General features: G+C 50.3%; 3 protein-coding genes across 13 annotated transcripts in view; 2 read left to right on the top strand and 1 right to left on the bottom strand.

Annotated features, from left to right (window-relative positions):
* SLC5A2 (solute carrier family 5 member 2) overlaps nt 1–1,285 on the top strand; it is an 8,435-nt gene extending 7,150 nt beyond the window's left edge. Inside the window, exon 13 of the mRNA XM_067706094.1 lies at nt 628–1,285. Within this exon, the coding sequence (XP_067562195.1) occupies nt 628–1,059 (432 nt within the window). The 3' untranslated portion in view covers nt 1,060–1,285. The remainder of the gene's footprint in view (nt 1–627) is intronic.
* Nucleotides 28–15,252, bottom strand: RUSF1 (RUS family member 1). 7 transcript variants are annotated; one of them, XM_067706066.1, is made up of 13 exons: nt 14,953–15,252; nt 14,628–14,742; nt 10,424–10,469; nt 8,766–8,798; nt 8,578–8,683; nt 6,257–6,358; nt 4,083–4,192; nt 3,819–4,003; nt 3,688–3,745; nt 3,240–3,310; nt 2,420–2,563; nt 2,232–2,309; nt 28–1,451 (listed from the first exon to the last, which is right to left on the bottom strand). In XM_067706066.1, the coding sequence occupies exons 1-13, from the start codon at nt 15,250–15,252 to the stop codon at nt 1,354–1,356; spliced, it is 1,446 nt and encodes a 481-aa protein (XP_067562167.1). In that variant the 3' UTR covers nt 28–1,353. The 7 variants fall into 7 exon arrangements, with proteins under 7 accessions (XP_067562167.1, XP_067562169.1, XP_067562170.1 ...); XM_067706068.1 differs by having other exon boundaries at nt 4,083–4,153; XM_067706069.1 differs by lacking the exon at nt 2,420–2,563.
* Nucleotides 14,456–22,457, top strand: AHSP (alpha hemoglobin stabilizing protein). Of its 5 annotated transcripts, none has more exons than XM_067706090.1 (3): nt 14,456–14,602; nt 21,769–21,847; nt 22,095–22,457. In XM_067706090.1, the coding sequence occupies exons 2-3, from the start codon at nt 21,773–21,775 to the stop codon at nt 22,296–22,298; spliced, it is 279 nt and encodes a 92-aa protein (XP_067562191.1). In that variant the 5' UTR covers nt 14,456–14,602; nt 21,769–21,772; the 3' UTR covers nt 22,299–22,457. The 5 variants fall into 5 exon arrangements, with proteins under 5 accessions (XP_067562191.1, XP_067562190.1, XP_067562193.1 ...); XM_067706089.1 differs by lacking the exon at nt 14,456–14,602 and adding an exon at nt 15,380–15,516; XM_067706092.1 differs by lacking the exon at nt 14,456–14,602 and adding an exon at nt 15,565–15,734.

The raw sequence follows: 22,457 nt of genomic DNA, 5'->3' as shown, positions 1-22,457 counted from the left end.
AGGCTGTCAGTCCAGTCTGAAGCTTCATTTGCAAAGCAAGTACAATGTTTTTATTTAAATCACATTTATTTGAGGTGCTTTGGAGGTGGCTTGAAGAAGACTGTAGGGGAGGTTAAAGCCCCCCTGAGTCTTGGCCTGACTGGTGGCAGAGAGGGACAGAGTACTACCCTGAAAGCCCCAAAAGGGTTTGGTCTTGTGCTGTGGCAAGGCAGGTGGCCCAGGGCAGAGCTGACTGGGGGGAGGACAAAAGAAGTGGGCCCAGAAGGATGGGCAGGAACCCACAGGTGGAGAAGCGGAAAGGCAGCAGGAGGGAACCCTGTGAGCGAACACCCACAGGAAGGAACACTGTTAGCAGGGCTGTAAGACTAAAGTACTACAATCATGAGTGTAGACAGGGTGATGAAGCAGAGGGCTGAGCAGGGCCAAGAACTTTAAACACCCAGCTGAGGAGCTTGGGTTTAGCCTGAGGGCAAAGGGCAGCCATGGAAGGTCATCCTGGAGTGAGCCCGGGCAGGTGTGCAGGCTGGACAGAGGGAGGTGAGGGAGTGCCGGTGTGGACGGGGGACCTCCAGGTTCGGGGTGGGGGAACAGCACTCCCACTTGGTCCCTGCTCCCACCCTTCCCCAGCTCCACCGCCTGGTTTTCAGTCTCCGGTACAGCAAGGAGGAGCGCGAGGACCTGGATGCTGAGGAGCTAGAAGGTCCAACCTCAGCCCCTGTACAGAACGGGCGCCCTGAGCACGCGGTGGAGATGGAGGGTAAGGCACTGCCCGGGGAGTTGGGGCGGGGGAGCTGGGGGAGCAGACTAACTGTACGGCTGCAATTTCTCCCAGAGCCCCCATCCCCAGCACCAGGCCTGTTCCGCCAGTGCCTGCTCTGGTTCTGTGGAATGAGCAGGGCTGGGGCAGGCAGTCCCCCACGCCCTACCCAGGAGGAGATGGCTGCCGCAGCCAGGCGACTGGAGGACATCAGTGAGGACCCAAGCTGGGCCCGAGTCGTCAACCTCAATGCCCTGCTCATGATGGCCGTGGCCACATTCCTCTGGGGCTTTTATGCCTGAGGTCAACTGTGTCGGATGCCATGAGCCACAGCCTTGCAGCAAGTGGGGGTGGGGAGCCTGCAATGGTGAGAAGGGCCTGGGGCAGGAGAGTGCGGGGGAAGGCCCTGGTACCCCTTCTCTCCACCTTGTCTCTGCCTAGGGCCCAGTCCATCTGATTGGTAGTCACTTCCTTGGCCAAATGGCCACACCGGTGCCCCTAAGCAAAAATAAAGCTGCCTTTCCCAGGTCCTGCTGTGGCCAAAGTGTCCTTGCTCCAGGCTCCTGTCCTGGGACCTGGGCCTCTGGCTGGGCTGCTCACAAGAGCTTCTTTTCTGGACACAGGAGCCATGTGGCCCTCCACTCATCCACCTCTAGCTGGTGATTCTCAGTCCTCCAGCCCGCATCCTGCAGTCCTGGGGATAGGGCATAGGGATACCGCTGGGGAGGAGACTCTGGGCTGCCCCTGGGGAGGGGGCATAGGGATACTGCTGGGGAGGAGACTCTGGGCTGCCCCTGGGGAGAGGGCATAGGGATACTGCTGGGGAGGAGACTCTGGGCTGCCCCTGGGGAGGGGGCATAGGGATACCCCTGGGGAGGAGACTCTGGGCTGCCCCTGGGGAGGGGGCATAGGGATACCCCTGGGGAGGAGACTCTGGGCTGCCCCTGGGGAGGGGGCATAGGGATACCCCTGGGGAGGAGACTCTGGGCTGCCCCTGGGGAGAGGGCATAGGGATACCGCTGGGGAGGAGACTCTGGGCTGCCCCTGGGGAGGGGGAAGGAGCAGCACGGGCTGGGTGTACTGCTCAGGTTCCCCTTGCCTCTGCTGGGTAATCTCTGGCATAAAATGAGCCTAAAACCTCATCTGGTTGCAGCAAGAATTCATTGAGCAGCACATGAAAAAGGACCAGAATGGAGTAGGTGCTAAATGAAAGAGCATCGTCAGTAATCTGTGAGCCTTGCCCCCCCCCCGCCCACCGTTCTCCAATGCCAACTGCGATTCACAGTCTGTCAACACTGACAGCGCCTCAGAGACCATCCTAACCTCCCCATCCTGCAGACAGGGAAACTGAGGTCCAGACTTGAGATCACAGAGAGAAACCCAGGTCTTCCACCCTCTAGGTGAAGGGGTGGGGATGGGGGTAGGCAGGCCCTCTGGGAGAAGGCCTAGGAGCCATGAAGCAGAAGGATATTACCTTTCAAGAACTTTGGAAATAGCTTGTCCAACACTTGGTGGGTCTCCCTGACGATGACGCAGCTCTCTTTCTCAGGACCTGGAGTGGGGTGAAGAACCAGAAGCTCTTGGGTTCCCCAAGCCGAACAGGGTCCTTCCTCTCTCCACCCCGCTTTGAGTCAGAAGCAGCCTAGATTGTGAGGCGCTTACCAGCCCGTACTCGGTTCCTCAGTCCCTCCAGCTCTCCTGGGAGGGCTCCATCTCCCTGCAGGGCTCCAAGCACCAGTCCGTGAGTGGCAGCCCTCAGAATGGTCTCAGGGCCTGCCATCTGGCTCAGGACAACCTGTACCTGGTCTGGAGAGACCCAGGGACAGACTGGTACCAGGGAAGGGCCACGTCCCCAGACACTCTCAGGCCTACCAGCCTGCTTCATCCCTGTCTGGCCCAAAGGCCTTGGCCTGGCATGAAAGGCCATCTCTCACCCTTTCCTTTCCAACTTCATCTCATGTTGCTCCCCAGTGCTCTGGCCAAGTAATTTCTAAGATACAACTTCAGAGCAGCTCCCTGAGGTGGGTTTATTTTGCTCGTCTTTAATGGCTAGTGAGAATAAGCAGCTTTTAACACACGACCAGCAGACCAGTAAACTTTAGTACATGTTTCCGCAAGAGGTGACCCCGGACAGGAGAGGAAGGTGGTTCCTCAGGGATAACCAAAGGTCTTAACCTCATCTGAGTGTGCTGCAATGTACAAGGTGCTTTTACATAGTCACCTTATTTGATCCTCATGAAAACCCTGCAGCTAATAAGGCAGGTATAGTTAGCGCCATTTTACAGAGGGGTAAAGGGAACTTCACTGGGGCATGTAGCTATAAGCTGAATGCATCCAGTCTTAGTCTAGAGCTCCCTTCAGGACACTAGGCAGACTCCAAACTGTCCAGCGCGTGTCCAGGGCTTGGGGCCCTGGGGCTGGAGGAATGAGGGGCTGAGCCCGGGAGGGTGAGTCGGAAGCTGGGGGAACGCGGCACACTTACTTTGTGACCGGTCCCAGCGAAGGAGGTAGGGTTCTTGGTGCCCCTCAACCAGCTTTTGCAGCTCAAAGACACTGAAGGAGAGAAGAGCGTGCAGTGCGGGAGGAGAAGACAAAGGCAGTAGCGACCACCCAGTCAACTGCAGAGCCACCTAACTGTTAACCCTAACTGTCCTGCACCTCCTTGCCATCCAGCCCTCAGCCGTTACCCCTCCCCCACATCAACCCTTCCTTTCTTCCTGCATCCAACAAATATAAGATCCCTTATATCTACTTCATGTCATACACCTGCTGCCCTCAAGCACCCACACTGACCCCCAAGTCTGTTCGGTGGAAACAGAGAACCAGAGAGGTGGGGCTTGGTTGGGGGAGGCCAGTGTATGATCAGAACAGGGAGCCCGTGTTGGGAGGGGGTGACCGTGGTGATGGGTGGGAGATGCTGGGCCACTCACCTGGAAGTCACACGGTGTAGGGGGACCCCCAGGGATAGAGACAGAGATGGCCAGAAACCTGTGGGAAGCTGGAGTCAGGAGGCCCAGGCAGGGGGAGACATAGGAAACTTGAAACCGAGGGGCTGGCTCACCTGTCCACAGCGGTTCCATCTGATTGGCTGAAGCGGGGCCAAGTACCTCTCCCCGCTGAAGGAAGTGCTTCAGGACCAGCCAGAGCCGGCCTTCGTTCAAGGTCTCTATGACAAGGGCCCGGACTGCCCGGTAGTTGGCATAGATGTGGAGGGCAGTGAGGAGGAAGAAGCAGCCAAGGCTTAAGCTGGGGTGACAGAGTGAGGTGGTCAATAGGAGCAGAGGCCCAGCGGGGCGCCTCCTCCCTGCCCTTGGTCCCGGCTTACCTAGGGCAATCTGACACCAGGGGAAGCATCAAGAGGCTGACCAGGAGCCCTGCCAGGCTTACCAGCGTCTCCTGGAAAATGGCAGAGGGGATGGGAGCTGGAGGGCTCCCCTCCAGGCCAGAAAGAATACCCCTGAGCGCCTTTCACCACACCCCTCCCTGCCCCAGACACTCCCTACACTGATAAGGGTGCCTAGGAAATTTTTAACGTTTTTGATGAGTGAGCTGTCATTTAAGATACCAGCTGCTTCTCTGCCCAGGTAGGTGCAATGCCCTTGGAATGCCTGTGGAACATGCCTCCTTTGTTTTGCAAGAGTCAAAGTGTAGCCCTACACTCAGGCAAGTAAATGTCCACAGAGTAAAACTACTTTATTTTGTGGTTTAAAAAAAAAAAAAAAGGGAATTCCCTGGCAGTCCTGTGGTTAGGACTCTGCACTTCCACTGCAGGGGGCATGGGTTCGATCCCTGGTCGGGGAACTAAGATCCTGCAAACCATGCAGCGTGGCCAAAACAAACAAAAAACCCCGAAAAACAGAAAAAAAGGTCCATCCGCCCAGTAACCAGCAGATGCTTTTTGCAAAGGGGTCAAGGAACCACCCAGGAAGAAAAGCACAAGATCCAAACTTCCCTTGAGAATCAATATTATCAGATCCTCTGATGGCCCGAGAGGGCCCGACTGAGCTTACCCTAGGGGAAAAGACCCCTGGCCACCGCCCCCCAACTCATCATGAGAGAGGAGGAGTCTGGACTGGTGTCCCTGACTACGGGGTTCCCGGGGAGAGTTGGTTCTGGCACAGAGGGGGCCTGAGACTGCAGCTCTTCTTACCCAGTCGTCCTGGCAAAGGGGTGGGCCGTGGAAATAAAGGCTGTGGGTGTGACAGTAAACTGGGGATCAGGGGCCTTGGAGCTCAGGGGCAGAGGGACCTCCCCTCCCCCAGGTGGGAACAGTCATTTCCAGCAGCCACATCAACTGGCAGCAAAGCAACATCAGCAGAAAGCAGGGGCCGAGTCTGGGGCTGAGCACGCGTCTCGTTGCCCCACTGATGTTACTGCCTCCGTGAACTGAGGAAGCCCTGGGGCCTTGGAAAATGCATCTGGGGGTGGAAGGGGCTGGGGGTTAGAAAGAGGGCAGGTGAGACAGCAGGCACGGGGCTGGTTGTACTTATTTCCCCTCCCTAACAACCTGTGGAAGTGATAATGGGGAAGAACTCATCCAACCATTTCCGGGGAGAAGGGATGTGCCCAAAGGGACCCAGGGAGACTCGACCATTCGGTGCCTTTTTCCCCTCATCTGTAGAGTGGCAACAATGAACAGCCCTGCACAAGACCACTGTAAGGATTTAACGAGTTCATCCACGTGAAATAGTTGGCACATGGTTAATGTTTAAAAACATTAGCTTGTGTTAATATTATTGAAAGGAGTTAGGCAATTTTTTAATGAAATTCTATTGAATAAAACAATATAAGAGAAGGCCAGAAAGTAGGACTGGAGAGAACAGAGGTTTCTAAATTGCTTCAGTGTCAAAGAAAACCATCACACTTGTGACCACCCTGGGCCTCACTTTCCCCATCTGTAAAAGAGAGATAGTAACAGTATCCACCTTAGAGGATTGGTGTGAGAGGTAAACGATGCAGTGCGCATAGCCACTTAGCACCGGGGTACGGAGGGAGGCGACACCTGAAGGGTTCAGCCTAAGGGTGCCTCCACCTCCACTTCAGGCTCCTTTGGTCAGGTGAGGGCTGGGCCGGAAGGGCTTTGCTAAACTGCCCAGCGGAGGCCTCTGCAGTGACTCCGGCCTCCTCACATGCCAGGCGCTTTGACGTGTGGGGCCTCATGGGGTCAGAACATGCACCTCCCAGGGTGGGGCTCTGCCTAGAGAGGGTGAGGTCCAGGGCAAGGGCTCCCTCTTGGCCTCAAGGGCAGCAGGCAGGGGCTGAGATGACCAGCTCGGACTTGTTGCCGCCAGAGCCCGAGCCCGAGCCCTCACACCGACTACCTATCCTAAGAGTCAGAGCAGGGAGAAGCTACATTTCCTCCCGCCTGTCTCCCACCCCGCCCTGTAGAAGCACTCAGGTGCTTCTCTTCATATGCCCAAATCGTGGCTCGGTCTGATGTCTGCCCCCCTCCGGTACATCCGCGCACCCCCCGCCATCCCTCCAATTCTGGCTGCTCACCTGGCTGCCGTCCTTGGCTGACACGTCGGCCATGTTGTTTCTCCGGGCCTGATGCATGGTCAGTGCGGCCCGAGTGGCCCCACCAGCCACGCCCACAATGCACTGGGTCGGGAAAGGGAAGAGTGAAAGTCAGAGTGGCCATAACCTGCTCTGTGGGTGAGCCAAACAAATGGCTCAAACCAGTTTAAGAAAACTGGGCCTCAGGCCACCCCGCAGCAAAACCCTGAATGCCGTCCCTGGTCTCCTGTTCTCACCCCGCATTTCCACTAGGCCCACCTCCCCTGTCCTGCTCCAGGAGAAAACTGAAGGTCTGCCTGTCACACCACCCTGTGGACCCAGCCCCAAGGAAACTCACTTTCTCCCCGCAAGGTGGAGGCCCACAGACCATTCTTAGCCCAGAACCTCCCCAGCCTCCAACTTCTGCTTTGGCTGCACCCTCCCCCTTGCAGAGCCAAGTCTGGTTTCCAACTTGGTGCTTACATTCTGCCTACCTGGAACTAACTCCACTCTCTTCCTGCCCCAGTCGAGGCCTAGCCAAGCCTTCCAGGCCAGTTCCAAACCCACACCAGTGGCCCTGACCTCCTAGGGCTCTCCCTCTGAGATGGGAGAGCTCATCGATTAGGGTCACTGACTTCGTTCATGTTTATCAAATCTCTTTAGATGTCAGATACAGATTTAGGTGCTGTGAGAGACTTCAATACAACCCCTGCCCTCATGAAGCTTATAAACCATCAGATGGTAAACAAATAAACGAGTTGTTACATAGGCAGTGTTTGTTTGAAGGTAAGAGGAATGTGGATCAAAATGAGGCTGGAGTTATGGGCGGGGACCTGATCACATAGAACTTACCAAGCTTTGTAAGGTCTTTATACCAAGAGCAATGGGCACAGGGAAGTGACCTGATTTGATTTCCACTCTAATAAGGACTATGGGGTTGCTCTGAGAAGGACTGAAGAGGGGTGAGAATAGACGCAGGGAGATGACCTAGGAAATAACTGTGCTTTTTCAGCAGCAAGGAATCACCAGGTGAGATGGGGATGGAGGTGTGAAAGGACTGGAGAGATTTAAGAGGGCAAATAACAGACATGAATGGAGGTTTAGCTGAGGGTGACAGGTAAAGGGGGAGGAGATGAAGGCATGGGTGACAACCAGCCTTCTGGTTGGTGTACCTCAGGGACGGAGGTGCTGGAACTCTAGGGAGGGGCGGGAAGGTGGGGAAGGGGAAGTTCATGGCCCTGTTCGAGTCCCTTATTCGACAGATGAAGAGACTGAGGCCTGCAAGGCGGAGCTTAGTGCAGAATTTAGGCAAAGGTCACAATCCTTGGTTTCTCTGTGGTCGCCTGCCCTGGAGGGGGAGGGGGTGCTCACGGCCTTTAGTGCCTGGGCCAGGGAAGCTCCATGGCCTCCACCACAAAGAACTGTTCCTAAAATCCTAAATATCAGTAGTGCCCAGCAGAGAAACACAAGTGATTCTGAACAGATGGATGGGCCTTTAAGATGGGTCTTACGTATCTTCTTAAGACTCTTTACTCTGTGCCAGGTACTTAACCCTGTGGGGAAGACAGGCTGAGCTCTTTACCGAACCTTGCTAGGCCTCAGTTTCCTCATCTGGACGAGGTCAACTTGAAGGAATCATGAGGGTGAGCAGCCTGGCAGAGAAGAGCTTGGATTCAGCCCAATCACCCCTTCAGCCTTGCTGTCCGGTCTGTGCTCTGTCTTGCCACTGGACCTTGACCTGCACTGTTCTTCCTGCTCAGAACGCCCACGCTGTACCTCACACTCATACTTCAGGACCCAGCCCCAGGGAAGACCTTCCTGCATCCCTGGACCAGGCCAGATCCCCCGCTGAACCCTCCTGCAGCCCCCTACACTTCTCATCTGGAATACCTATAGCTATCACTCGATAAATATTTAATTATGTGTGGCTTTCTATCAAAGATGGGAGGGCCTGTATTCTGTGCCGAACGTGCAGTAGGCACCCTAAGTATTTTACTGAAAGAATGAAAGGTAGCCAGGGAGCTGGTCCCAAGGTGTTGACACTGGACCACCCGTACTCTCTTTCAGCTCGGAGCTCCCTCACCAGTCCCGTGGCTCCAGACACTGCCTTAGACCGACTCTCTGAGGCTCTAGAGGCTGTCTGGCTGGAGGAGGATCAGAATACATGGCTGAGTCCCAGAAGAAACATCTGAACTTCTTCACTCTTCTAGAAATGCCTTGAACACTGGGCCCAGGCGGGGATCCCCTGTGGGCCCCAAGCGAGCCCGCACATACCACCACCAGGGCAGGGATCTCGGGTCCAGGGGTGCCCCAGAGGGGGGTACCTTGGCCAGGTTGCTGATGCAGATGGTCATGGTGAAACAGATGGGGAATATGGGAGCCATAATCTCCAGGAACATGGCTACATCATTGAGGATGTCGGCAAAAAGCCTGGGGGAAGGGATAAGAGGTCAGAGGTCAGAGACCTTCATACTAGAAGACTCCCCTCCCCTCAGTTCCAGCCCCTTCTCACCTCCACTGCTTGGCATTACAGTCCATTTTGCTCCTGTGGGGGAGGAGAGGTTGGTTTGCAATTTGGATTTAAGGAGAAAACACAGTCTGTGGGCAGTGCAGGCGATTCCTATGCCTTGGAAAGGTCCGAAGGGCTCAGGAAAACCCACACCCCAGCCAGACATCTGTCCCCACACCCTGTCACTGCTGCCAGAAATGCCACCATTAGCTGGGAGGACCTTCAGTGGTCACTCATATTTCCCTGTTACTAACCCATGAGGCACCAAAGGAAAAAGCTGACTGCCTTGTGGCTGCTCCCCACCCTCGGGTCCTCCTGGGAGAGAGGCCATCCCTGGGTCCTCTGCCAACTCCCCTCCTCTTCCTTCTGCTTCATAGAAGGTACCCAGCAAGAAGTCCACATATTCTATAAACAATACATTTAGTGTAAACACTACGCAGCATGTTATAGACAACTAGCCCAGAGAGGGATATGACTTCCCTCGGATCAGATGGGAGTGGGGGGAAAAGGCCGAAAGAGCCAGGCTCTGACATGCAGCCTAGGATCTCTCTATTACACGATGCCGCAGATGGTTCCCTCCTCTGCAGGCCGAGTGACACCCTGGCCTTGCACAAACCCCCAGGGACTACTTCTCCAAGATCCCAGTGGCAGGAGATGCTGCAGCCCCCTGCCCAGCTCAGAATTTGCAGCATTAGCCCTGACCCTTCATTTGAAATCTCCTAGAGGGAAAGGGAGCATTCCTGGACGGGGCATGGGACACACATGGGGAACTCCTGATGGAGCGAATATATGGCAAAGGCAGGACTAGAACACGTGGGCCTGGTCTTGGGCTCTGCCTGATGCCACAGAAAGACCACAGGCTTTAGGTTCAAATCCCATCTCACAAGCTGTGTGACTTGGTCTGCTTCACATCTGGAAAAGGTACACATTCAATCCTAGTCTACACAGTTATTATAAGGATTGGAGAGGATACACAGAGAGCTGGTAAGGCCCAGTTAGGGTTAGTAATTGCAGCTGGTGTTTACTGAACACTTATTATGTGCTAAGCACTTTACATAGCTCACTGCACCTCACAACCACGACTGAAGGCAGATACTAACTCACTCCTGAGGTCACCCAGTAGTGACTCAAGGAGGAAGCACGCAGCACGACACCCTCAATCCCTTCTAGATAAATGGTGATGTGGATCCCACGTCGGACAGGGATCCTGATAACCTACCCAAGCCCACTCCCCACTCAGCTTAGCAAAGTCTAACCAAGTATCTAAGCCGCCACAGTAGCCTCTGGAGTAAAGGTATTCCTTCTGGGCTAAGCACTGTCCCATCCAAGCTTCTCTTTTAACAAGCCAGCAGAGGATGCTCAGAGCCTGTGGCTCCCTGTGTTTTTCCATGATGGGCAGCAGAGGGGCAAATCGGTGCTCTTGAAGGCAGATCTCATCTTGGTAATGGCTCTGTGGCTTCACTGCTTGGTGACCCCGGGCAAGTCACCTGTACTGGGTACTCACTAAAGACTCCTTAGCTCTGATATACCTGCTAAATCTCTCCACCCCTGGAGACTGGTAGGAAAGAGGGGGAGCTGAAAATACAGCCAGGGCTGAGAAAGACATGACTCCTGTCTAGGGAGAGTGGCTAGAAGTCTGCAGATCGGGAAGAAAAACTCACCCCATCCACCAGGCAAAGATGATGCGGCCCAGCATGCCAGTTGAATCTGGGGGAGAGAGGCATCGGTAAGGAACAAGCAAGAGCCTTGGGGGCTGTAGGGCCTGGCAGAGCCTGGCACTGAGATGGCTTTCCATCTTGGATCGCTGCCCTTGGAAGCTCAGTCTGGTATAAGTTCTAGACAGACGTAGCTGCATTATGGGGTCAGAAGTGCCTAGACTTAGCAGTCCCTCAGCATGTACCCCAGAGAACTAGGTACCCATGCACACCAAGAGACACGGACCAGAAATATTCTTTGCAGCATTGTTTATAACAGCAAAAAACTGGGAATAATGCAAATGCTCATCAACAGGAGAATGCATAAACAAATTCTGGTACATTTACTCAGGGGCATACTAGACAGCAGTGAAAATCTAATGGACCACAATTACCCACATCGGCATGGATGAATCCTAGTATTATCACCCTGCATAAAAAAGTAAGTCATGATGACTACATACAGCACAGTACACTCTTCATAAAGCTCGAAAACGACTGAGACTAAACAATATAGTGTTTGGGTATATATATCTATATGGTAAAACTATTTTTATAAAAAGCAGGAAATTCTGTGTGGAAAGTTCAGAGGTTATTGTTGATATTCTAGCTCTTAGGTTGTGCAGTGGGTCCACAGGTGGCCATCAGAGTATAAATAAGTAAAAAGGATCTGAACTGCAGGTTGGTGACAAGTGAGCTGGGAGTGTGGGGCAGAGGGAGAGGCCTCCTCAGACTAGGGAGAGTCAGAGAGGTCTCTGGAATCCACCAGACCTTCACTTGCACAACAAGTGCTTCTTGGCTACCCACTGCCGTGAGGCCTGGGGGGCACTACAGTGAGCCAGAGTCATGGTTCCAGGCTCAAAAGCCAGAGTAAAAGCAGACAGCAGCCCCTACGAAAAACACTGATTTAGACCAGGGGTCAGTTAACGGTGGTCTGTGGGCTTCTTCGCCGTTTTTGTGAATAGTTTTACTGGAACACAGCTGTGCCATTTGTTTCCAGACTGTCTATGGCTTTTTTCATAACACGATGGCAAAATCAAGTTGCTGCAAGTGAAACTGTACAGCCTGCAAAGTGTAAAATGTTTACAGTCTGGTCCTTTACAGAAAGTTTGCCCACCACTGATTTAGACCCTACCTTATACTGAGAGTAGTACTCATTAAGCCCAGCAGGGGGATCACAAAGAAGGACTGTTCTAGAATCAAACTGAGAAGGCCTCACACTGCGGGCACTGGGAAGGACAGGCAGAGCGGGCAGAGGACCCTTAGCTTGTTTGAGCTTGAGGGAAGGGACTCTTAAGTGGGGGACTAGAAGAAGGAGAACTAGGTTGTGGGTAGGAGGGATGAGAACGTCCCACGACATATAAAGGTGGTGACATGGGCCAGCCTTCCTCATTCTCCTCTTGCCACGGCGGCCATCCTTGGGCATTGACCCCTTCTAGCTAGACATCTTTACCCAGCCTTGGACTTGAAGGAGACCGCTAAGCACTCTGGCAGAAACCTGAAATACCCAAGTCTTTCAATTGTCACAACAATTCTACGAGCTTAAGGGATCATCCCCTTTAGATGAAGCAACTGAAGCTCGAAGACTGATAAACGAAAATGGGGCATTTTCAAGAAAATCTGGATTTACAGCTTTCCGAGAAGAACCTGAAGACACGGCAGCACCAGGCCTGCTTCCCCGTACCGCTCCAGTTGGCTGGGGCTGAGTAGCAGCTGCCTCATTCAGAGGCGTGTGTACAACACACTTCCCATCCGGCCTGCTCGGCTTCTCTATTTCTGTCCCCTCTGTCCATGGAAGTTATACTTCCCAGGGTGGGTTGAGAAGCCTCCTCCCGCTGTCACTCACCCACACTCCTCCTTTCAAGTACTTTTAATTCTACACAAGATTTTCATTGTTCAAGATTTTTGTATTGGATCATTTTAGTGACTCTGAACATGGCAAGGTTACTTTTACGGGGTGAGAGCTCACAGGGCCAGACTATTTTTCTTCCCTCCGACTGCACAGTCTTTGCCAATCAGGTATGTATTTTCTTCACACAAGAAAGGGACCTACTCATCTTTCATCGGAGGCAGTCTGCAGGGCCCTTGTCAGAATCTGGAGGTTGGCAATAGGACGCAGTGACATACATCCTCCCTATTAGCTGAAAGTCAACACTGTCCACTAGACCAGGAAACTTAATTCCCACCTGCTCCTCTCTGCCTCACTTACAATTGTCCATGCTGTAAGATCTCAAAATTTTGAGTCCTAGTAAGGGATCAACTGTCCATAAATTGTACTCGGCTCCACTCTGAAATCCTAACTGGCCAAAGAGTGGGTGGTTAAGAGTGGGACACAGGAGTCAGTGGGCCTGGGTCCAAATCCTGGCCCTAGGTGACCTTAGGCAAGTTACTAAACCTCTCTGTGCCTCAGCTTCCCCCTCTGAAAAAGGTACTCATAAAGGCATCTACCTAATATGGCTGCCGCAGAGATTAAGTTACATATTACACGTCAAAACGCCTGGCATACACTCAGCTGGCAAAATATTGGCTGCTAGTAGTATTACTATTGCTAGTTATGACAATTAACATCATGTTCTATTAAGAGATCTGTAACTAAAAGTGACCACATCAAAAAATTCCAAGGGAGTTTCTTAGATAAAGCTCCGCATACAAATTTCCCATGTCTGATGGAAACAAGTTTGTAATATCCTTTCTAGTTAAGGGGGTTTCCTTTAATATCAACAACAGGCTTTAAAGTAAGAGGATATTTTTCCACATCTTAAAATGGTCTTATTTTTTTCTTAATAACTTGCCTGAGCTGAAGACATATATAAGCAACATGTTGGTGATAAGACTAGGGTGCTTAGACATGACATGGAACTACTGACCCAAGCTCCCACTGCATTCCAAACAATTAACCAATAGGAGAGGAATGGAAAAGATCCAAATTAAGCACAGTGCGGTGGTATGAAAATGTACTCTGGAACTAAACCTCCTGGGTTCACATCCGTGACCCTGGGCAAGTTACCGTTCTGTGCCTCAGTTTTCCCATCTATAAAATGGAGATAATGACAATACCCGTCTCAGAACTATTGTGAAGACTGAGTCAGGACATTTAAAGACCGGTACACAGTAAGTACTGTTCAGGAACTATTATTATTAAAAGAAGAGACAACTAGGACAAGAGGCACAGATCACCACCACTTCTCCACTGATATGCAGTCTCAGAGAAAGAGCTTCTTTCCAGCAGTGACTCACATTTGGACAGTATGCTCGTCTTCATGGTAAGGGTATAAGCAGGAGCCTCCAGATTCTCCAAAAGGTCCACGGAGGCTCACCAGAGCTGTGGCCAGGCTGATGCCAGGTGCAGAATGAGCCTTACCTTGGGTCTGATTTAAACCTCCACTGGGAACAACAGTGAAAGACAAAGGATGGTGGAGAGAGCCATTGGCCCTCCTGATGTGGGCAGTTCCCCTTTTCTTCTATACTTCACTCTCTAAGTAGCACGGTACCAAACTGTATCTTTTTTCCCCCCCTTTAGTGGTTTTTCAAAAAGCGGTACACATTCAACAGATAGTTACTATAGTTATTATTCATGGCATCATCTAGTATCCCAGAGGATATAAAACGCCTTTCATCCTTCCCCAAAGCTCCTCTCTGCCACTCAGGACCTATTACAAAACTGTTTCTGTCTAGAATTAACCAATTTCCCACACCCAAGGCAGTTGGCAGTTTTATTCAATAACCAAACTCTTAGGCAGTCCTCCACAGATTAGGAGTAAAGGGGAGGGGACGGTTTACTTAGGGATCTGGGCTCCAGATGATTAAGGGACACTGCACAGCACGTATGGGGAACGGAGTGCAGCTACCGAGGCTAGTGGGCGGGATCAGGGTGTTCCCGCCATGGGTTACTAGTCAGTCGTCAATAAAGCCAATACAAAAATTTACTCAGTTGAATTTTGTTTTTTAACGAGGTACAAGGCACTCTTCTAGGAAGTGGGGAGGCTTGGCTCCCGGATCTAATCAGACAGGAATGCATAAGTAAACATACTCATCAGAGCCCAGAGCTAGGTGCCAAAACACTGGGAGAAGGGGAAAATAGGGGCTGGGCTTCCCAGCTGAAGGAAAAAATGGACAGAGAAATGGCAGAGCTGAGAGGAGCGATCGGTGAGACTCCAGGGGTCCAGCTCACCTTTCACGAGCCAGGTGGCCGTGGCAGCTGAAACCGAGGCTTTTGCGTTCCCTACCCCTATGCCCAGCAAGACTGCGTGGGTGGCCAGGGAACCCGAGAGGCTGGAAGCAAAGGCCTGGAGAAGAAAAGAAGTGGGGTGAGGAGTGGGCGCAGGAGCATGGAGGTCTAAGACCTGTTATCAGCTCTCCTGGGTGTGTGGCCTGGGACGTGTCACAGCTCGGCTCCGGGCCTCAGTGTCCAGTCTGTAAGCGGGGAGGGAGAGGCGGCGCGCTGTCTCCCCTGCCCCGGCTACATGTCGCTCCCTTCCCCAGTCGGCCGGGCTGACCTGCACGGAATCCCACAGCTGGTAGGGCAGATAGTCCGGGCTGACGCTATCGGGGAAGCCCTGAGGCAGGAAGACAGCCAGGAGCCGGGAAAGAGGTGGGACGGCCGTCCCGGGAGCCACACTTTCGCCCCCATCTCGTCCTCCCGGTTTCGTTGTGAAGGCCCCAGAGAACCCCCACCAGCGCCGCCCCCAGGCCTCCCACTGCAGGCTCCCGTCGGCGGCGGCGCGGCAGCCCCGGGCCGTCCCGGAGCCGAACTGCTCGGAGCACAGTGGGGCCTCACTCCTGGCGACATGTGCCATCCTGAATTCCTCCCTTTAGTTCCGTGGGCAGAGAAACGTGGCCGGAAGACGCATCCTGCTCGGCTACGGCAGCTGCAGAGGGGCATTATTCCTTCGCGAAAGGGCCTCCTGCCTCCGCATACTCTTCCAGCCAGCCCAGGAACCAGATGGTTCCTTTCCGACCTCCCGGCCCCGCCTCGACCCCTCGGGGCTGGTCCCGATCCTGGTTCTTTGTAGCATCTTGTTTGGGGCCGCGGGAGCCTTTTGGCCCGCCAAGCCCTGAAGGTACCTGTTTTGCTGTGACCCCCGAGTTACAGTTATGGGGAGAAGGGAAGAGGGCGTCCCTAGGGAATCGTGTTGAGACCCGGTGCGGCCACAGAATTTTTCGCTGTGTGGCTTTGGGCAGCTCAGTGTCCCTCTCTGGTTCTCGGGTGGCTTCTTTGCTGTGAGGCCAGGGCCTGTATTTTACTTCTATTCTTTCCCGGGTACCCAACACATAGTAGGTGCGTAAAAGAGATAATATTTATGAATGAATGCATGCATGATGAGAAGTTGGACCAGATGATCCCTGAGGCCCTGTAAAGCTTCCCTTTTTGTTTGTTTGTGTTTTTTGGGGGGTTTTGTTTTCCTTCTGGGCGTCTCTGGCCCTCCACTAGAAATTTTCAACCCTTCAGCCTTTCCTGACTGGAAGAGTATTATTTCTGAAAGGATCCTAAGAACTTTTGAGGAGCAAGGAAATCAAGGGATTGTAGTGAATAGTGTCAGCAAATAGGAGAAATAGGCAAGAAGTTCTTCTGTGTTTATTGGGGGAGAGGGTCTATGAAATTGGGGAGAAGTCTAAAGACAGTGTTTCCCTCCAAACTCACCTCTTTTTCTCTTTCCCTCTCTTCTCTCCCTTCCTCCTTCCCATCTAGTGCGATGTACTGCCTTCAAAATAGAAATTTGCTAAAAGCGTTCTCTTTTCTTCAGAAAATAAAATATCCTGGTTCCTTAGCCCAGCATTCTTGGACCCTCACAGTTTGATTCCCTGCTTGAAACTTCTGATTCTCCCTAACTATCATCTTTCTCTTGGACCTCAGCCTGGAATGCTCTTCCACCTCACCTCACCTTACCTAAAAGCGAGACAGAGTCTCTGAGGCTGAGGTAGACCCAGGGCATTTGATTTTTTGCTTGTTTGTGTGGTTCCTGTGAGAGTGAAAAATTGAAGGGATACAAACGTGTAATATTTTAAATGTTAGCTTCTCTGGGTATATTGAACTGAGACTAACCTCCAGGAATGAATTCCACCAGAGGGCTTTAGTTTGGGGGCAGGTTCTGTCACTTAGTATCTGTGAGACCTTGGGCAAGTTTCTCACCACTCTGTCCTTCAGTTTCCTCACCTGTACAAGGGGAATAATACTAGTACCTACCATATAGGGTTGGGATGAGGATTAAATGGGTCGTATGTGTAAAGCTCTTAAACTATGTTTGGTACATAGTGCATGCTATTTAAGTGTTGACCATTATTTGGAGTTAATGTCAAGTATTCAAATGTGAGGCCCTTTGCTCCACAGGGCCCTCATGACCAGCACTACTCTATGACATATTGTCCAAACCAGGATTTTTTTTTTTTTGGCTGCGTGGCGCGACTTGCGGGATCTTAGTTCCCAGACCAGGGATTGATTGAACCCGGCGCCATGGCAGTGAAAGCACCGAGTCCTAACCACTGGACCGCCAGGGAATTCCCCAAATCAGGATTTTTGAGAGTGTTTTTAAAGGAGGCACCGTTAATAATCACATTGGACTAACAGACTGGAGCCATCCTGGGCAAACTGAGAAATACAGTCACACTATTTAGCAACCCTCTAGGCTTTACTGACCATCTTTGTCCACATTGACCTCTCCCTGCTCAGAGACCATGGCAACCCTTGTTCACTGTAGAACTTATTTAATGCTTAGCATATGCTTTCTGGAGCCAGTTTGTACTTGCTTTTATTAGGTATCTAAGTCCTGTCTTCCCAAGTGGACTGTAAGTGCCTGACAAGGACTCATACACTTCTTTGCAACCCCAGTGTCCAGAACAGTGGCTTGACAAAGAGATGAGGGATGCTTCCTCTTCCCCTACCCCCTGAGACCTCTTGGAAGCCTGCATTCAGCAGTATAGTAAGCACCGGGCAGAACACTCCAAGCTGCTCATCTCCTTGACTTTATCCTCACTGATCTCCCCACTTCCACAACTACCCGCTTATGGTCTACTCCCTACACAGCTTAAAACTCCCCGGCTCAAAACCTTTCAGCAGCTTCCTCTTACTTTTATGGAAGAGGATTGCAATATTCTCCTCCAAACCCTTCAATGACTTTCCTTCATATTTGAAAATAAAACATGAACTTCTTGTCATGGCCCATGAAGCTCTGTAGATAGGGCCCTGCTCCATCTTTCAGACTTCACCCCTTACGGTTCATCCTCTCACTCCCCCCACTAGAACATAAGCTCCCAGAGAAGAGGAACTTCGTCTTTGGCACTGATGCATTCCCAGGGCCTGGCACAAGGCAGGTACCAAATACCTATTTGTGGAATGAATGAATTTATTTTCTCAATAACCCTCATAGGTATTATTTCATTCCTCCTTTAAACAGAGAAACTGGGGTTTGCATGTGTGAAGTGACTTCAACAAGATGACAGAGCTGAAAAGTGGCAAAAGCATTCATTCTCCTATTCATTCAACAGATATTTAGTGAGAAGCTGCTACTCTTCTAGGCCCTGAGGCAGGTGTCCAATTTGAGGCTAATGGTTTCAGAACTATACCATCTTGTTTCTTTCTTTTTTATTTTGTATTCTTGTTAAGTATTATAAAAATAATGGAAGGATACATTCTCACTGTAAAATAATTCAAACAATAATATAGATGGAGAAGGTCAAATTCTCCCTTGACATTTATCCCTCTTTCCATTTTTCAACAAATACCAGTCAATGCCCAGAAGTAAACATTATTTACCATGAGAGAGAGAGAGAGAGACAGAGACAGAGAGACAGAGAGAGAAATATCATTTTACATTTAATCCCCTCTCCCATACTCGCCGCCTGAGGTAGCCTGCTCTACTTATAGTTCATTTAACGTTGTCTTTGAGATCTTTTCCTATCGGCACATGTGTAGCTACCTCATTTATTTTAATAGTTGCATGTCATGCCATGGTGTGAATGTGCCATCGTTTCTATAAAGATTCCCCATATTGCTTTTTTCATTATTACAAATAGGTATGATAAATTCCTTGTACAGGCCTTTCTGTACATTGAATATGAATATTTCTTTAAAATGAGTCCAAAGCAGAATTGTTGGGCTGAAGGGTATGTGTATTTTAATTTGAACAAGTATTGTCAAACTATCTCTCTAAACAGCTTTACCAATTTACACTCCTACTAACAGTATATAAGAATCCTTGTCATAGTCAAGATATGTATTGCCATTATCTAAAAAAGTTCTCTCGGGCACCTGTGCATTTTAATGTCCACTCTTGTATTCTGATCGCAGATAACCCCTAATGTGCTTTCTGGTCACTATAGATTATTTTTGCTTCTTCTAGAATTTCATAGAAATGGAATTATACTGTATATGGTCTTTCATGCTTAGCTTCTTTTGCTCAGCATAATGATTTTGAGATTCTTCCATGTTGTCATGAGTACCATTAGTCTGTTTCTTTTTTTTTTTTTTTGTGGTACGCGGGCCTCTCACCGTTGTGGCCTCTCCCGTTGTGGAGCACAGGCTCCGGACGCGCAGGCTCAGCAGCCACGGCTCACGGGCCCAACCGCTCCGCGGCATGTGGGATCTTCCCGGACTGGGGCACGAACCTGTGTCCCCTGCATCGGCAGGCGGACTCTCAACCACTGCACCATCAGGGAAGCCCAGTCTGTTTCTTTTTATTGCTGAGTAGTATTCCATTGTATGAATATACCACAGTTTGTATATGCACTCACTGGTAATTGGACATTTGGGTTGTTTCCAGTTTTGGGTTATTATGAATAAAGCTGCTATGAACATTTGCATTTGCACGTAAGTATTTTTGTAGACGTGTATGGACTCCACCTAGGAGTGGAATTGCCAGGTCATGTGGTAAGTGTATGTTGAACTTTATGAGAACTTGCCAAATTGTCTTTTCAGACATTTCATTTTACCCTCCCACTGGCAATGTATGAGATTTCTAGTTGTCCTATATCCTTACCAACACTTAATCAGTCTTTTTAACTTGCAGGAGCTGTAGTGGGTATGTAGTGGTATCACATTATAGCTTTCATCTGCATTTTCCTGATGAATAATAATGTTGAACATCTCTTCATGTGCTTATTGGCTATTTGTATATCTTCTTTGTGAAGTGCCAGTTCCAATCTTTTGGCCATTTAAAAAAACTGGGCTGTCTTATTATTGAACTATCAAGAGTTTATGTTAAATTCTGTATACATTTTTTTTTAAAGGGCTTCAAATGCTTGGCTTTTTAAATTATTATTTATTTATTTATTTTATTTTTGGCTATGTTGGGTCTTCATTTCTGTGTGAGGGCTTTTCTCTAGTTGTGGCAGGCGGGGGGGCCACTCTTCATCGCGGTGCGCGGGCCTCTCGCTATCGCGGCCTCTCTTGTTGCGGAGCACAGGCTCCAGACGCGCAGGCTCAGTAGCTGCGGCTCACGGGCCTAGTTGCTCCGCGGCATGTAGGATCTTCCCAGACCAGGGCTCGAACCCGTGTCCCCTGCATTAGCAGGCAGATTCTCAACCACTGTGCCACCAGGGAAGCCCTGTATACATTTTTTTTTTGGTCAGGTCGTATTGCAATTATTTCTCCTAGTGGTAACACATACTTTCTACCCTAAATCAATGAAAACACGTTTACACAAAAATCTGTACACAAATATTTATAGCAGCTCTATTCATACTTGCCAATAACTGCAAACAATCCAGATGTCCTCCAGTGGGTCGATGAATAAACAAACTGTAGTGCGTCCATACGATGCACGCTTAGCAATGGAAAGGAACAACCCACTGCTACTTGAAACGACTTGGATGGAGCTTAAGGGCATTATTCTGAGTGAAAGAAGCCAGTCTCAAAGGTTAGATGTTGTATGACTCCATCATAAGACATCCTCAAAAACACTGAACTGTAGTGATGGGGAACAGATCAGTGGTCGGCAGGATTTAGGGATGAGACTACAAAGGGGTAGCACGAAGGAGTTTTGGGGCAATGGAAACGTTCTGTATCCTGATTGTGGTAGTAGTTACATGAATCTACGTATTAAAATCCAAACGTCGTACACCAAAAGAACGTTCATTTGCTGTGTATTAATTAAGATAATGCTATAAACAAAAAAGCAGAGCAACAAGCCATGAGTGTATAGGTGCCTATGAAAACTGGTTTTTGAATGGAGGAAGATGGGACAGGAAATACACACATCTTGAATGCTGGTTACTTTGTCGGGGGAGGGAGCAAAAATGATCCACTTATCAGTGTGAATTTTTATAATGTTTCACTTATTTCAGTGATTATATGGTGATTTTGAAATTTGAAAAAATCTATTAAAAATGGAAAACGTTAGGAAAATATTTTAAAAAAAGAAAAGAAGTAGTTTTGCTTTGTGAAGTACCCGATGATATGTTAGAGAATAAGACACGTGTGTCTCCATTCCTGTGGAACTCAGCCTAGTAGAGTCCAGTCCTCCCCATCTTACCGAAGACTCATCTGCAAAATATGACTGTTATTGGAATTTGCCTAACAAGAGTTTTCATAAGAATAAATACTTATTCTTATTATTTTTTTGGCCATGCCACGTGGCTTGCAGGATCTCAGTTTCCTGACCAGGGATTGAACCCAGGTCATGGCAGTGAAAGCCCTGAATCCTAACCACTAGGCCACCAGGGAACTCCCAAGAATAAATACCTTAATACTTGCTTGAAACAGTGCCTGGCACAAATGATGACTGTAATGTTAGCTGCTATTAATATATCACCTATGAATTGGAAGAATAATTGCCACCACTTGTTAGGATGATTTTAAAAGTGCCTTTCTCGTAACAGGGCATCTAACAGTTACTGTTAGTTTCGTTAGCGTTTGGAGCCTGGATCCTGGGATGTGGGGGAGAGGGCATGGCTCTATCCCTGGTTTGGTTTTCTGGGTCTCCCCGCTTATCTGTTCTCTTGGCTTTGCTATCTTTCTAATTTCAGGGAAGCCTCTCCCTCCTTCCCCTCCCCTGGTTGACCTATCACCCTCCCTCAGGACCTAAATGCAGGGCGTTTCCCTCTTTGGCTGACACTGGACTCCTTGTCTACATCTAGCTTGGTACAGAGGGACATCCAGACGCTGAAAAGTGTGGGTGAGATGTCTATACATAGCACTGTTGGACCTGACAGTGAGCCAACCTGGGGGGAAATGTGATCTCAGAGCAGGGCAGGGTTTGAAAGGTGGTGGAGGGGAGGTGACCCTGCAGGGCCCCAGGGATGCTTAAGGGGAGTGAGGAGATTGGGGGAAATACCCTGGGAGAAAAAGATACTTAAATTCCATCTCTTTCTCTAATCAGGCAGATGGCCCTTCTTCAAACCAATAAGGATCTCATTGCTACAGGAATGAAGGAATTTAACATTCTGCTAAATCAGCAGGTAAGTCTGGTGCTCTGTTTCAGAGGACAGGCCTGGAGCGTTGGGAGGTGGGTGAGGACAGAGAAGGGAGAATAATTTGGAGCTGGGAGGGTAATGGTTGAGTTGATGGAAACAACTAGAGACAGGTAATACAAATCAGAGAAAAGAGGATGTCAGAGTTTGTGGTTATCCCTGAATCACATGGCCGAGCGTGGTCTCCCTTGCCAAATCCTGACCTCCCCTATCCCAATCCCACCCCCACCCCCAGGTCTTCTCTGCTCCTGTTGTCTCTGAAGAAGACATGGTGACTGTGGTGAATGACTGGGTGAACTTCTACATCAGCTATTATAGGAAGCAGATGGTGGGGGAGCAGCAAGAGCAGGACAAGGCTGTGCAGCAGCTTCGGCAAGAGCTGAATACTCTGTCTGCCTCTTTCCTGGACAAATACAGGAACTTCCTGAAGTCCTTGTGAGCGCCCGATCGCAGGCTGCCTTCCTCCTAGCCGGGAGACCCAGGCTTGTCTGAGACCCTTAAATGCTGCCTCTGTGTCTTCAAGGCCTCAGGCTCTGCCCCTTCATGGTGTTACTCCACCCTGACACCTCAATAAAGACCAGTACTGGTTTTGGTGGTT

This window comes from Pseudorca crassidens, chromosome 15 (genome assembly GCF_039906515.1).
Source record: "Pseudorca crassidens isolate mPseCra1 chromosome 15, mPseCra1.hap1, whole genome shotgun sequence".
NCBI classification, from domain to species: Eukaryota; Metazoa; Chordata; class Mammalia; order Artiodactyla; family Delphinidae; genus Pseudorca; species Pseudorca crassidens.
Note: the sequence above shows the minus strand (reverse complement) of the source record. Positions and strands in the feature narration are given on the sequence as shown.

What these genes read in the sequence shown, in the direction of transcription:
- RUSF1 (XM_067706066.1), bottom strand. Translation starts at nt 15,252, where the DNA reads ATGGCACATGTCGCCAGGAGTGAGGCCCCACTGTGCTCCGAGCAGTTC. An exon ending in AGCTGTGGGATTCCGTGCAG is followed by an intron (nt 14,743 to 14,952) that starts GTCAGCCCGGCC and finishes TTTCTTCTCCAG; the next exon opens with GCCTTTGCTTCCAGCCTCTC. An exon ending in ATTTCCAAAGTTCTTGAAAG is followed by an intron (nt 1,452 to 2,231) that starts GTAATATCCTTC and finishes CCCTATCCCCAG; the next exon opens with GACTGCAGGATGCGGGCTGG.
- AHSP (XM_067706090.1), top strand. Translation starts at nt 21,773, where the DNA reads ATGGCCCTTCTTCAAACCAATAAGGATCTCATTGCTACAGGAATGAAG. An exon ending in ACATTCTGCTAAATCAGCAG is followed by an intron (nt 21,848 to 22,094) that starts GTAAGTCTGGTG and finishes CCCCACCCCCAG; the next exon opens with GTCTTCTCTGCTCCTGTTGT.